Source organism: Leptodactylus fuscus, chromosome 1 (assembly GCF_031893055.1).
Source record: "Leptodactylus fuscus isolate aLepFus1 chromosome 1, aLepFus1.hap2, whole genome shotgun sequence".
Taxonomy (NCBI): domain Eukaryota; kingdom Metazoa; phylum Chordata; class Amphibia; order Anura; family Leptodactylidae; genus Leptodactylus; species Leptodactylus fuscus.
Genome location: NC_134265.1, coordinates 43655510 through 43669819, shown reverse-complemented (window position 1 = coordinate 43669819; position 14310 = coordinate 43655510). Strand labels below are relative to the sequence as shown.

At 41.3% G+C, this 14310-nt stretch overlaps 1 protein-coding gene across 2 annotated transcripts in view; it reads left to right on the top strand.

The window, feature by feature from the left end:
• ST8SIA5 (ST8 alpha-N-acetyl-neuraminide alpha-2,8-sialyltransferase 5) overlaps positions 1–14310 on the top strand; it is a 48356-nt gene that overhangs the window by 2282 nt on the left and 31764 nt on the right. Inside the window, exon 2 of one of the 2 annotated variants that reach the window (XM_075269780.1) lies at positions 13728–13835. The exons of the other annotated variant lie outside the window; for it this stretch is intronic. Coding sequence (XP_075125881.1) covers positions 13728–13835 — 108 coding nt within the window. The remainder of the gene's footprint in view (positions 1–13727; positions 13836–14310) is intronic. 2 annotated transcript variants of the gene reach the window in all.

The window sequence follows — 14310 nt, the reverse complement described above, 5'->3', positions numbered from 1 at the left end:
GGGGTCACACCTCATACTGAAAACAAAGGTTCATATACTTTTGCCACTCACAGATATGTGATATTGGATCATTTTCTTCTATAAATACATGAGCATGAGTCTAATATTTTTACCTCTCTTTATGCACTTTTAGGACTTTGTAGGAAAATCTGATGTCGTTTTAGGTTAAAATATACAAAATTCTGAAGGATTCGTAAATTTCAAGCTCTTATATAAGGAGAACAAGATAAGTGTGAACAGCAGGAATGTAAAGCAAATTTTCAGACTGGTGCTTAAGGAATATGTAGGTATGGGGTTCATCAATGTTAGGACTGTATCAACCCAGACAATGTCATATCACCTTGTTCTATACCAACCCCCCTCTCCTTATGTGGTCTGAAGAACTTACAATTATATCAGGCTTCCTCCATATATTACTAATAGTGCAAACTGTGTATTCTGTGCCTGAGGTTGATAATGGGTCTGCTGTGCTGTGAGAGTGGGTGGCACTGCCACTTTGTACAGAACAGCAGCTATAATTATAGCGAGTGACTGTAACATTTTCTATACAGTCAGGTATGTACTGCGTAGGGTAGGTGGCGGTAATAGTGCCTATAGGTCCTGTATGTGTCTATAAAGTGGAGCGTAGTAAGACGGGATGGCCGGAACAGCACCTATAGAAATCAGTAAAGTATAATAAACCTTCTATCAGTTATACAAGGGAGGACAGAACAGGTACCTATAGAATATGTCAAAATATATCACTGTAATAGAACCGATAGACAATATCGATAACCTTACTCACACCTATAGAATATTACATGGTTTCACTTGACATCAAAATATTGCATAGATACCATTATCAAGAAAACACGTATAGGAGATTGGAGAATGTTGTATAAGGTGAATATACAATATATGATAGTTATAACATGTATTATACACTATTGCAATATACATGGATACAAGTGCATATGGAAGCTTGTACCATATGAGAACAGAGATCAGAAAGCTATAGGTATATTTTATTAAAACATATGGTGTCTATAGAATGTCTTATGGTATGTGACTAGATAGCTATACTTGTACCTATAGAATAGCATGAAAGTAAAAGTAAACATAGAATGGTCTTTAGTATGTGAGTGAATGAATGGCAAAAGCAGCACCGACACAATGTACAGTATAGTAGATGTGACACCTATAGCATATTATATACAGCTAACAAAATGTACAGTTATAGGATGCTACATAGCACGTGTGAGTGTAAATGGACTTGTACCGATATACCAGGGTACAGTATTTACATTGTATCAACACCTACAGCGTTCAATACAGATAGGAAGATAGTATCAGCTTCTATAGACCATGACACAATGAAAGTACCTATATAATATTATATAGCATAGACAGTAGCATTAGTGCCTGTAGAAAGTTGAGGTTTATGTGATTCGCTGGTACTTACATGATATTATACATGAATGATCATACTGGCACCTTTAGGGGTTGTGCAGTAATAGGAATGATGCCCGGCTACACAAGTGCCCATAATAGAGAATGGGTGGCAGTACCAGCACCTATAGAGGTAAGCACAGTATGGTGCAGTTGGCTGTATCATCGCCGACAGACAGTAAAGGAACACATGGCAGCATATATGTATTGTCATACAGTATAGGAATGAGTGACAGCACTGTCACCTATAGAGTAATATGTAATACTAGAATGCCTTCAGTAACAAGTGGACTATGCGAATAGGTGCCAAGTCCTGTGTCTGTCTAATGGTTTATTGATGTGCAGCATTGATCTATAGTATAGCATATATGTATTAGTTCCAGTAAATAGTACCTATATGCAGTTTTTCTAGTAGTCATGGGCATGGCATAGAAAGTTATATATTAAGAGGGTGCACATAGTAGCAGTGCCTACAGTACAATGAATGTAAGAATGCATTGTGTTAGGTGATCTATAGGGGGCACACATTGTGGGATAGTGCTGGCACCTATAGGACTTTGAGGACGGCTGTAGTACTTATATGTAGCAGTGGTTCTATACAAAGTGACTGTACTCATGGACTTGTTAAGGAGTCATTTCACCTGACATTTCTCTTTAAAGGGGTATTCCAGAACATTAAGGGGGTTGTCCATCCCCCTAGGCATTTTTTATACTGATAAACTATCCTCAGGATAGGGCATAGGGGATGGTGGCGGAACAAGAAGACACTGTGCCATGTATGGTGGCCATGCTCAAGTACTATAACTATTCCCCTATTCACTTCTTTAGGAACAGAGTTGTTTTACTGAGGTACAGTGTTATACAGTGGACGATGTCTTCTACTGCAGGTGCTGGAGGTAGCGGGATCAGTTCATCAGTACAGGGGTCCCAGCGTTGGATCCACCAATCATGTACTGATGACCTATCCCGAGAATAGCTCACTATGAAAATTACCTGGGGGTTAAAAACTCCTTTAACAATGACCAAACCTTAGGATAGGTCAGGAGAATCAGATCGGTGGGGTTTGACTTCAGACAGTAAGAAGGACATTTCTGGCTGTCCATCCATGTGCCACAAAGTAAATTTGCTGGACTCCTAAGGATCCCTTTTCGCTAAGACCTACCCACTTTTTTTTTATGAAAATGGTTACAAAGAGCATTTCTGTGTCTGGAGGAATCGGTCTTGTGCTGCTTTAGGATATATTCACTTGGAGGAATCCGGAGCTCCAAATTCCGTCTGGAAACTTGGTGGCAGTAATGGGCGCTGTCACTGGGTAACAGTGGTGGGCGCTGGCACTGGGTGGAAGTGGTGGGCGCTGGCACTGGGTGGCAGTGATGGGCGATGTCACTGGGTGGAAGTGATGGGCGATGTCACTGGGTGGCAGTGGTGGGCGCTGTCACTGGTGGTAGTGGTGGGCGCTGACACTGGTGGTAGTGGTGGGCGCTGACACTGGGTGGCAGTGGTGGGCGCTGTCACTGGTGGTAGTGACTGATTCAGCTGAAGAACCTGCAGTGTCTCAGGCTAATTATCAAGCTAATCAGCATTCTGCCAGGGGAATACCACTGCAAATTCCTCTGCCATTTCCTCCATATGAATGGCCCCTTACACAGACAGCCCCTTTATTTAATTTAGCACTATGTAATGCTTTGTCTCCCCTGCAGAGGCGCTGCAGGGAAATTAAACACTGGACTCTTTGAACACTTTAGATACTTTGTGATCACTTTATTGTCAAAAGACCTTTCTAACATGGAGGGTTTGTCCATAGCAGAGGGCTCCTTTAACGCATATGTCCACTTTTGGCAAAAAAAAATAGTATTTTTAAACCACATAAAGAGTGGAGTGACTTTTGAAATCTTCTGCTTTACTATTATGGCACCAGTTTTGTTTTTTCACGTTTTCATCATGGTGGCTTTAAGAAAACTTCTAGTTGCCCATGGAAACAGACAGCAGCTTATCTATTTGTCAGACGTTACCTTACAGCTTAGCTGAAGCTATGTAACTATATTCCTATAATGCACTGCTCTGTGGTAACAGGAACCTGGCAGAATTGTGAATGCAGCTCTGGAAGTATTCCTGGATCTGATATTGTGAAAGTTAGGGTGGGTTCACACATAGGTTAGTATAGGATGAGAGTAACGGACACCCTCTAGGGATGTACACGTAGGATAGTATAGGATAAGAGTAACGGACACCCTCTAGGGATGTACACGTAGGATAGTATAGGATGAGAGTAACGGACACCCTCTAGGGATGTACACGTAGGATAGTATAGGATAAGAGTAACGGACATCCTCTAGGGATGTACACATAGGATAGTATAGGATAAGAGTAACGGACATCCTCTAGGGATGTGAAAACTGGGAACTGAAGAATTATTGATTGTATAGCTGGGCTATTCATGGGTCTTCCAGCTATTACTCTGAGATGTGGGACATACAAGCTCAGCTCCAGCCTTCTTCTTCCCATAGACAGTGTCTGGATCCTCGATGTCCATGTATAACCTTCACATACATTATAAGGATGCAGCAGTCAGCAGGGAAGCCTTGTTTATACATAATTGACTGACTAATGTGTTGCAGTTTGCTGACCTGCTTAGTTTATATTGAATTTAGCGTGGCACCCATGACTGCATATACCCAAGACAGCCATCTCCTCTAAATGAACCTTAGTGCAGTCCTGCTATTATTAAAACCTTTCCTGAAATCCGGCCAATTTTGCAGATATAACTGTATTCAGGACGCAGGTGCCTAGCCAATGCAGCGTAGATGGAATATACAGTAGGCGTCAGCTACAATCATAATATGGTAAGTAACCTTATAATGGGGCTGCAATATAGCATAAATATTTTCAGCAGCAGGACCAGAACATGAAAAGGTTAAGTTATTTTGTCACAGTAATGCACAGGAATAATGCACACTGTGATGTCACAGCACGTGGGAAATAACCAGAGTGATACTAATGTTACTGTACAGGGATAATACACACAGTGATGTCACAGTACAGGGATAATACATATAGTGATGTCACAGTACAGGGATAATATACACAGTGATGTCATAGTATAGGGATAATACAGTGATGTCACAGTACAGGGATAATACACACAGTGATGTCACAGTACAGGGATAATACACACAGTGATGTCACAGTACAGGGATAATATACACAGTGATGTCACAGTACAGGGATAATACAGTGATGTCACAGTACAGGGATAATACACACAGTGATGTCACAGTACAGGGATAATACACACAGTGATGTCACAGTACAGGGATAATACACACAGTGATGTCACAGTATAGGGATGATACACACAGTGATGTCACAGTACAGGGATAATACACACAGTGATGTCACAGTACATGGATAATACACACAGTGATGTCACAGTACAGGGATAATACACACAGCGATGTCATAGTACAGGGATAATACACACAGTGATGTCACAGTACATGGATAATATACACAGTGATGTCACAGTACAGGGATAATACACACAGTGATGTCACAGTACAGGGATAATATACACAGTGATGTCACAGTACAGAGATAATATACACAGTGATGTCACAGTACAGGGATAATACACACAGTGATGTCACAGTACAGGGATAATACACACAGTGATGTCACAGTACAGGGATAATACATACAGTGATGTCACAGTACAGGGATAATACACACAGTGATGTCACAGTACAGGGAAAATAACCAGAGTGATACTACTTTTACAGTATAGGGATAATAAATACAATTAATACAATTATGTCACAGTACAGCGATAATAAACACAGCAATGCCACATTAAAGGGATAATAAACACAGCAAAGTAACAGTACAAAGACAACATGCACTACTACATGCCCATCATTACTAGCAGTGATGCTACTACATGGGCTGATAGTACAATTGCTTTATATAATATTTAATATCAAGGTCTTTCATTATTCAAATCTAGATATCATTGCAGATACATCCTTTGATGTATGTAAAATACCTCTTCTCCAGTCACATTCAAATCTGCTTCCAAAATCCTACAGGTGGCTGACCCTATACTAACATACCCAACAGTTTAGTACAAGAACTATAAAGCATTGTGAATTAATTACACTGCATTCTACCCTATTGCCAGTGCAATTCTACTGTGTATACCCGAGTATAAGCCGACCCGAATATAAGCCGAGGCCCCTAATTTTACCACAAAAACCCGGGATAACTTATTGACTCGAGTATAAGCCGAGGGGGCGGGGGGGGGGGGGGCGGGGAATGCAGCAGCTACTGGAAAATTTCAAAAAGTAAAATGGTCGGAGGTTTTGGGTGCAGTAGTTGCTGGGGAAGGGGAGGGGGTGTTTTGGTTGTCTGTCTGCCCCTTCCCTGAGCTTGAGGACTGAGGGTCCCCCCCAAACCCCCCTTCCCTGCACTTGGGATTCAGTCTGGCTGAATATAGGGTATCTGCCGTGCTCCTATTAACCCCTTCCTGACAGAACAGGAGCACTGCAGATCCCCTATATTCAGTAGACCGGCCACTGTCAGACACAGGGATACAGTCCTATGAAAAAGTTTGGGCACCCCTATTAATCTTAATCATTTTTAGTTCTAAATATTTTGGTGTTTGTAGCAGCCATTTCAGTTTGATATATCTAATAACTGATGGACACAGTAATATTTCAGGATTGAAATGAGGTTTATTGTACTAACAGAAAATGTGCAATATGCATTAAACCAAAATTTGACTGGTGCAAAAGTATGGGCACCTCAACAGAAAAGTGACATTAATATTTAGTAGATCCTCCTTTTGCAAAGATAACAGCCTCTAGTCGCTTCCTGTAGCTCTTAATCAGTTCCTGGATCCTGGATGAAGGAATTTTGGACCATTCCAAATATTTAGAACAAAAAATGATTAAGATTAATAGGGGTGCCCAAACTTTTTCATAGGACTGTACCTAATGTGTATGTGTTTCACAGTCATTTTCTACTTTTATATGTATTCTAGGGAAAGGAGGGATTTACAACTTTTATTTATTTTATTTTTTCATTATATTTTTTTAAAGCTTCTTTTTTTTTTCACTATTTTATGGGAGATTCTATACATTACTATTACGGTTGGTCATAGACTCCCCCCCAAAAAAAAAAAAAAAAAAAAAAAAATCCTTTTATTTTGCTTGACTCGAGTATAAGCCGAGGGGGGCTTTTTCAGCACAAAAACTGTGCTGAAAAACTCAATATACTCAAGTATATACGATATATATATATATATATATATATATATATATATATATATATATATATATAGTTAGTCTAGAAGTAGACCACTGTACAGTTTATGGTGCAAGCTTCAATTGTACAGACACTGAACAAGCAAGGGCTGCAGGGAGATAGGAAATCGATCATACCGTTCCTGAAGAGAGAGGAAAATTTTCGAGTTCTGCTTTGGTTGTGGTTGGAGAAGAATGCATCATGTAAATTTTCAAAATACGTAAATGAAATGTATTTGGCTGATTGTGTAGTTTTCTGGGGAATCACTGACTGCCTCTACACAACCACACAGCTGCGGCCCCCCACAGCTCACCTGGATTGGCCCTGGTAATATTTCCAGGTTGTCACCAGCTTTCTCCCCTGAGTGTTAATACTCTACATTCAGCACTCTTGTGAGGACAGAAATTTCTCATATCCTCCCCGAACCGCTTTAGGCTCGTTTAGCAGAATAAAACAAGTCATTTTTCAGATTTTTATTCTTTTATTTTTTTTAATTTTTTTACTGGATTCATAATCTCTTTTGTCAACTGTATTGAGCTCCAACTAAGCTGGTTTAGCTGTAGACTGAGCCACGTGGAAAGCAGCTTCTTCATCATCCCGCAGTCTTCAGTCTGTATTAAAGCTATGCCATGAGTGGGTTTTTTTCACAGTTGAAAGCGTTAAAAATTTTCTTACCCAGAAACAGCGCCTCTCTTGTTCATAGGCTGTGTCTAGTACTGCAGCTATACCTCCTAGAATGAGAATAGAATAAGACAGCTGCAATACCAGACACGGCCCATGGAGAAGAGTGGCGCCGTTTCTGGAAATGTCTTTTTATATCATTTTTTGTAAATGTAACATACGTGCAATGATAGGGGGTGTAAATCGAAAAAATATTGTCATCTATTCTCTGCATTCTGTTGTACAGTCCCAGTCCCACCAGAAGTAGAGAGGCTCACATGACCGCTGAGACCAATCAGTGGCTGGAGAAGGACCGCTGATGTCACATACCTCACCGACTCCCTACCAGCCTCCGCTGAGGTCAGTGATTGGTCTTAGCAGTCATGTGATCTTCTCCGCTTCTGACATGGCAAATCCAAGCATGGGAGGAAAGGGGGGACTAGAACAACAGAGCACCAATGATAGGTATGTATTTTATTCTACTTAACAGTGAAGACTGACACCTGGGCAGAGCAACAGAAAATGAAGAATTCAGTGGTTTAGAACTGAAAAATGTAGATTCATATGCAATTCTGGATAAATGAATGATGGCCTCTAGAAACTGATAGGACCCTAGAAGGCCACAGAAACAGCCGACGAGTAATATAGGGATTCATACCTCAATAGTAATACAGGGATTTTACCATAGACTGCAGTACAGTAGCATTGCCAGGATTTTACCATAGACTGCAGTACAGTAGCATTGCCGGGATTTTACCATAGACTGCAGTACAGTAGCATTACCGGGATTTTACCATAGACTGCAGTACAGTAGCATTACCGGGATTTTACTATAGACTGCAGTACAGTAGCATTGCCAGGATTTTACCATAGACTGCCGTACAGTAGCATTGCCGGGATTTTACCATAGACTGCAGTACAGTAGCATTGCCGAGATTTTACCATAGACTGCAGTACAGTAGCATTACTGGGATTTTACCATAGACTGCAGTACAGTAGCATTACCAGGATTTTACCATAGACTGCAGTACAGTAGCATTGCCGGGATTTTACCATAGACTGCAGTACAGTAGCATTACCGGGATTTTACTATAGACTGCAGTACAGTAGCATTGCCAGGATTTTACCATAGACTGCCGTACAGTAGCATTGCCGGGATTTTACCATAGACTGCAGTACAGTAGCATTGCCGAGATTTTACCATAGACTGCAGTACAGTAGCATTACTGGGATTTTACCATAGACTGCAGTACAGTAGCATTACCGGGATTTTACCATAGACTGCAGTACAGTAGCATTGCCGGGATTTTACCATAGACTGCAGTACAGTAGCATTGCAGTTTGGTGTTATAAGTGCTCTAATGGTCACTTCAAGTCCCCTTAGGGGCTAAGATAAAGGTTAAAGAAAAATGTTTTTTTTTAGAAAAATTGCAGTCACTCCCTTTTATTGGAAACCATATAAGAAAAATAAACATATTAGACACCTCTGCATCACAAAATGCCCTGATTAAATTATCTATCCAGTATTTGTATTAGTATTTGTAACTTTATATTGGGGAGAAAGATCTAAACCATCAAACTGTTTCTCCCCCCCTACAAAATGAAAATAAAAAAATAAATTTTTTAATAAAGGCTGATCTAAACATTATACATTCCCAAACATGGTATCAATAAAATTAACATCTTACACAAAAAGAGAACACCTTGCACAACTCTGTATAAACAAAGATAACACAAAATGGCGATGAAAACTTTTTTCTGCTTTTTTTCAAAGTATTTTTTTAATATAGTAAAATATGATGAAAATGATATAAATGTAATTGTAATGACTCATAGAATATAAGGACTTAGTCATTTTTACCATATAACAAACACTTTAAAACCAAAATCCATAAGAAAACGGCACATTTTCTTTTTTTCCCAATTCCACTTCATTCTGAATTTTATTACAGCTTTCCAGTACATTGCACAGAAGATAAAATTGTGTTATTATGAAGTACAGTTTGTCCTGCAAAAAATAAGCCCCCATATGGCTCAGTGGAAAGAAAAATAAAAAAGTTATGGCTTAAGGGTTCATTCACACTGAGATTTTGGTGAGGATTCTGGCGCTGAATCCGTGCCAGAATCCACATGGATAAAACGCCTCCCCATAGAGTTCTATGGGTTCCGCTAGTTTATTTTTTCCGTCAGAGGAGAAAAAGGCCCCATTCACATGGGGAGGGGATTGGCGGATTTTGGTCCTCAGAGTGATGCGGGAAGCCGCGTCACAATAGGGCCAAAATGTGCCTGCCACGACTGTCCCGGCTCCTGATAGTTGCGGCTTCCCCCTCCGGAGTAGGCTCAAATGAATGGGCCTAGTCCGGAGGGTGCTGCCGGGAAGCGGACACTGGGGCTGAATCAGCCGCGGAGTCCGCCTGAAGGAAGGGCAGCTCGTTTCTTTTTTCCATGAGCGGCAACATGCTGCTCACGGAAAAAAGTAAGCTGACGGTCTACATAGACCTGCATTGTGAGGGGGCTGATTATGCTGTGGATTCAGCGCCATTATCCGCCCCCTTTTACCCTGTGTGAATGAGCCAAAAGCTTCCTTCAGGCGGATTCCGCCTCCAAAAAAGAAAGCAGTCAATTGGAGCTGAAAAATCAACATTGTGGATTTGGGCGTGGAGTTTGGTGTGGAATTTGCAAGAACCACATGGAAAAACCGCTAGTGGTTTTTTCACGGTCCATACACTGTGTTGGAGGAAAAAAACATTTCCTAATTCCTGAGGCAGATTTTTTCCTCGCTAAAATCCTCATAATAAAAACTCTGTGTGAATGGATCCTAAATGGCTTAGATGGGAAGGGGTTAATGTACAATTTTGGAAATCCAAAATTTTATCCCCACAATATCAATGTTCGCTTTTATCGCACAGAAGGGAAACTTAAGCAGTGGATTTTGTGGTCCGGGACACATCAGGATGTTGAGGTTTCGAACATTCAGCATTTTTTTTAAGCTAATTACCAGTTTGCTCTCTGTGAATTATAGACGGGATCGGAGCGCGGCATTAGCTCTCATCTAGACGTGCTTGTGTTAGGGAAGTTCCAGGCGCAGGGCCCAAAATCTGGAAACAATTTAAAAAATCATAGTATGTGTCAGTCACTTGTCTCACTCCTTCAAGACTCTTCAGACAAAGCTTCTCTTCTCCACACTGGGCTCCTAAGAAAGGGACATTTCTTTCCTTTGGTAGAGCTTTCAAAATCTGACTTTTCAACTTTTTGACAAATTGATCTCCTTAATTCTTGGCCAGAGAACCTAGAAATCGGAATTCTAACTGGAAGTCACTTGTAATTTTGTCATGGAAGGAAGTTCAGCAGCTTCCACGTAGAGGGACTAAAAGAGTTAGACAGATTTTATGGTTTTCTTTGGAAACTTTGGTAATTGCTTGTGATAACCCTTTAGGGCATGTCACAGAGGGGATGACCTCTACTCAACATCTCCCTCTAGTTCAGTGGTACAGTTTTACATTAATAAAGCTTAAAGGGGCAGGGAGTGCAGGTTACACATGTTGTACCTTTGGCCATGCTTTTAAAATTAAAGGTTTAGTGTAAAAAAAAGGACCTTGATCCCCATAGGTGCCCCAACTGTCATGTGGATCACAGTGCTTGAAGCGCTTCAGCATGTGGACCTGTAGGACAGTATCTGCAGTAGCTCAGCATGTGGAACTGTGCCTGGAGCACTTCAGAGTGAAGGCCTGTATTACAGTGCCCGGTGCACTTCAGGATGAGGACTTGTATTACAGTGCTTGGAGCACTTCAGAGTGAAGGCCTGTATTACAGTGCCCGGAGCACTTCAGGATGAGGACTTGTATTACAGTGCCTGGAGCACTTCAGAGTGAAGGCCTGTATTACAGGGTCTGGAGCACTTCAGCATGAAGATCTGTATTACAGTGCCTAGAGCACTTCAGCATGAAGATCTGTATTACAGTGCCCGGTGCACTTCAGAGTGAAGGCCTGTATTACAGTGCCCGGTGCACTTCAGAGTGAAGGCCTGTATTACAGTGCCCGGAGCACTTCAGGATGAGGACTTGTATTACAGTGCCTGGAGCACTTCAGAGTGAAGGCCTGTATTACAGGGTCTGGAGCACTTCAGCATGAAGATCTGTATTACAGTGCCTAGAGCACTTCAGCATGAGGACCTGTATTAAGGATAGTTCACAAGGGGCACGGGATGGCGTATTTTGTTCCTGATTTTGACGTGGGAAGCTGTGTCAGAATGCACAAGCTGTCCTGGACTGGCTTAGCGTCACCGTCACTGAGCAGTTGTTTGGGAGCAGCGCTGCTCCAGCGGCCGCCCCTCACGCTCAGGCAGAGAGCAGGTCCTCTCCCTGCCTGCTCTCTGCCTGCTAAAGATGATCGCTCCGCTCGGCCCCGCCCCCTCTGCTCCCTCCTCTGGGGGAGGGGGGGGGCGTCTTTCTGACTTCCGCTTCAGGCGGCCGAAAGCCATGGTTCACCCCTGTGTAAACCGCTCTTAATAAAGACTATTTGCATAGTTGCTCCATTTTTCTGTTATCTTAGATGCAATGGATAAATCGAAGGTCATATTATGAAGACGTCTTATGTCCACCTTTGCTCCAAAGCATCTAAAATCTAATAATCTTCCTGAAAATAAAAATCTTCTTTGTTATGTCTACGGCTTCTATTCAAATCTGGGTCTCCATGGTAACAGACTACAAACAACCACTAAGTAGTCTGATCCTGCAGTCATATTTTCTTCCATTCATTTTTTTTTTGTTTCACATACTTGTAGAAATAAGGAACAGTACGCTGTTAGCGCAGACGTCTCCAAGGATTTATATCATAGAAGACATCCTTTTTTGCACATTCTATATATGTGCCAGGGTGTGCAGACACCTTATGGATTTGTCAGCTGTGATACTATTTAGGGTCTTGACGTGCCGCAGTATATGCAGATTTACAGGTTAACACCGTTCTTAGGGTTGCATGCTTCTCAAGGTCTCCACTGTAAGAAAAGAAGCTAATATGCAGTCGTTCTTAAAACTTTTAATACTGGAGTTTCTTATCCAGCAGTTCTCTCCCCCCCCCCCCCCTTCCATTAGACATATATGTCGAACATTTGGATAGAAGATTCTTTTTGTTACTGAAATTCCCTTTTTAAGCTGAGGCCCCACGTTCCGGAAACACAACTTTTTTTGTTGCAGATATTGCTGCAGTTTTTTGAGCCAAAGCCAGGAGTGGATTGAGCACACAGCAGATGTATTAGAGCAGGGGTAAGGAACCTTTGGCTCTCCAGCTGCTGTGAAACTACAACTCCCAGCATGCTCCATTCACTTCCATGGGAGTTCCCAGAACAGCAGAGCCAGTATGCATGCTGGGAGTTATAGTTTTGCAACAGCTGGAGAGCCGTACGTTCCCTACCCCTGTATTAGAGCTTCTTATATATTTCCCATTGCTTTTTGAGGCCATTCTTGGCTTTGGCTCAAAAAAATGCAGAATTTCCGTAACTTGAGGTAAGGCCCAACATTGTGAAAACGCAGCTTTTTTTGTTGCAGATTTTGTTGTGATTTTTTGAGCCAAAGCCAATAATGGCTACAAAAGGGATGGGACATATATAAGAAGCATTTATACTTCTAACTTCTGCTCAGTCCACTCCTGGCTTTGGCTCAAAAAAACCCTACAAAATCTGCAACATAAAAAGCTGCTTTTCCGCAACGTGAGGCCTTAGCCTTAAAAGGGATTTTCCAGGCTAAAAATATCAGCAACCTATTCTAAGGATAGCTCATGAATATCAGATTGCTTAGGATCCCACACCATGCACCCCCACCGATCAGCCAGTCTCTGGAGATATTACATAGAGAATGGAGCAGGAAGCAGACAGCTCTGTGTAGTGGCCGGATCGAGTACTGCAGATCAGCTCCTATTCATTTGATTGGGAGCTAAGCTGCAGTGACAGCAGAACAGAGCTGTCTGCTTCCTGCTCCATTCTCTGTGTATCACTTGATGAAAACAGCTATCTGATTGAGATGTCAAACTATGATATTATTGACCTTTCTTTAGGATAGTTCATGAATATTTTTAGCCTGTAAAACCCCTTGAAGTTCTGGAAGTTCTTTTATCTGTAGATCTTGATTGTTTCTGTTTGTTCTGTAATTATCTGTCAGCCATTGAATTGGAGCTTATTAACATTTCACATTCCTGCTGTGATTTGTGCACATTAATGTGGATGTCCTTGCAGTCCATTGTGGCATTGAAATAGTTTATTACTCGGTAAGATTGAATGTAATGATTGTTACTGGACAGAAGAATGCGGGAACACAATGTAAACTGCTTCCTTTTCTTACTAGAGGACTGCAGTTTAGCTGGCAGAGCGGAGAGGAGTTGGGGAATTGGACGGGGATCTTTAATTTCACGGATGACGGAGCAGCGAAGACGGGCAGTGACGCAGGCGGCAGGTACAGACTCACACAGAATGACAATACACAGCTATATATGACAGACTGCTGCTCCTGAGACCCCGAGTATCAGTGTACAACACTCACATACATCCTCACATAGCCTGAAGGGCAATTCTAGTCAGATGTGAAGTCCTCTAACTGTACCAAGAAATGTGCTCAACCATACTGGGGTAGTATTATAGTAGTCATATTCTTTTACATAAGGGCAGTATTATAGTAGTTATTTTCTTGTACATAGGAGGCAGTATTATAGTAGTTATATTCTTGTACATAGGAGCAGTATTATAGTAGTTATATTCTTGTACATAGGAGCAGTATTATAGTAGTTATATTCTTGTACATAGGGGTAGTATTATAGTAGTTATATTATTGTACATAGGAGCATTATTATAGTAGTTATATTCTTGTACATATAGGGAAGTATTATAGTAGATTCTTGTACATAGGAGCAATATTATAGTAGTTATATTCT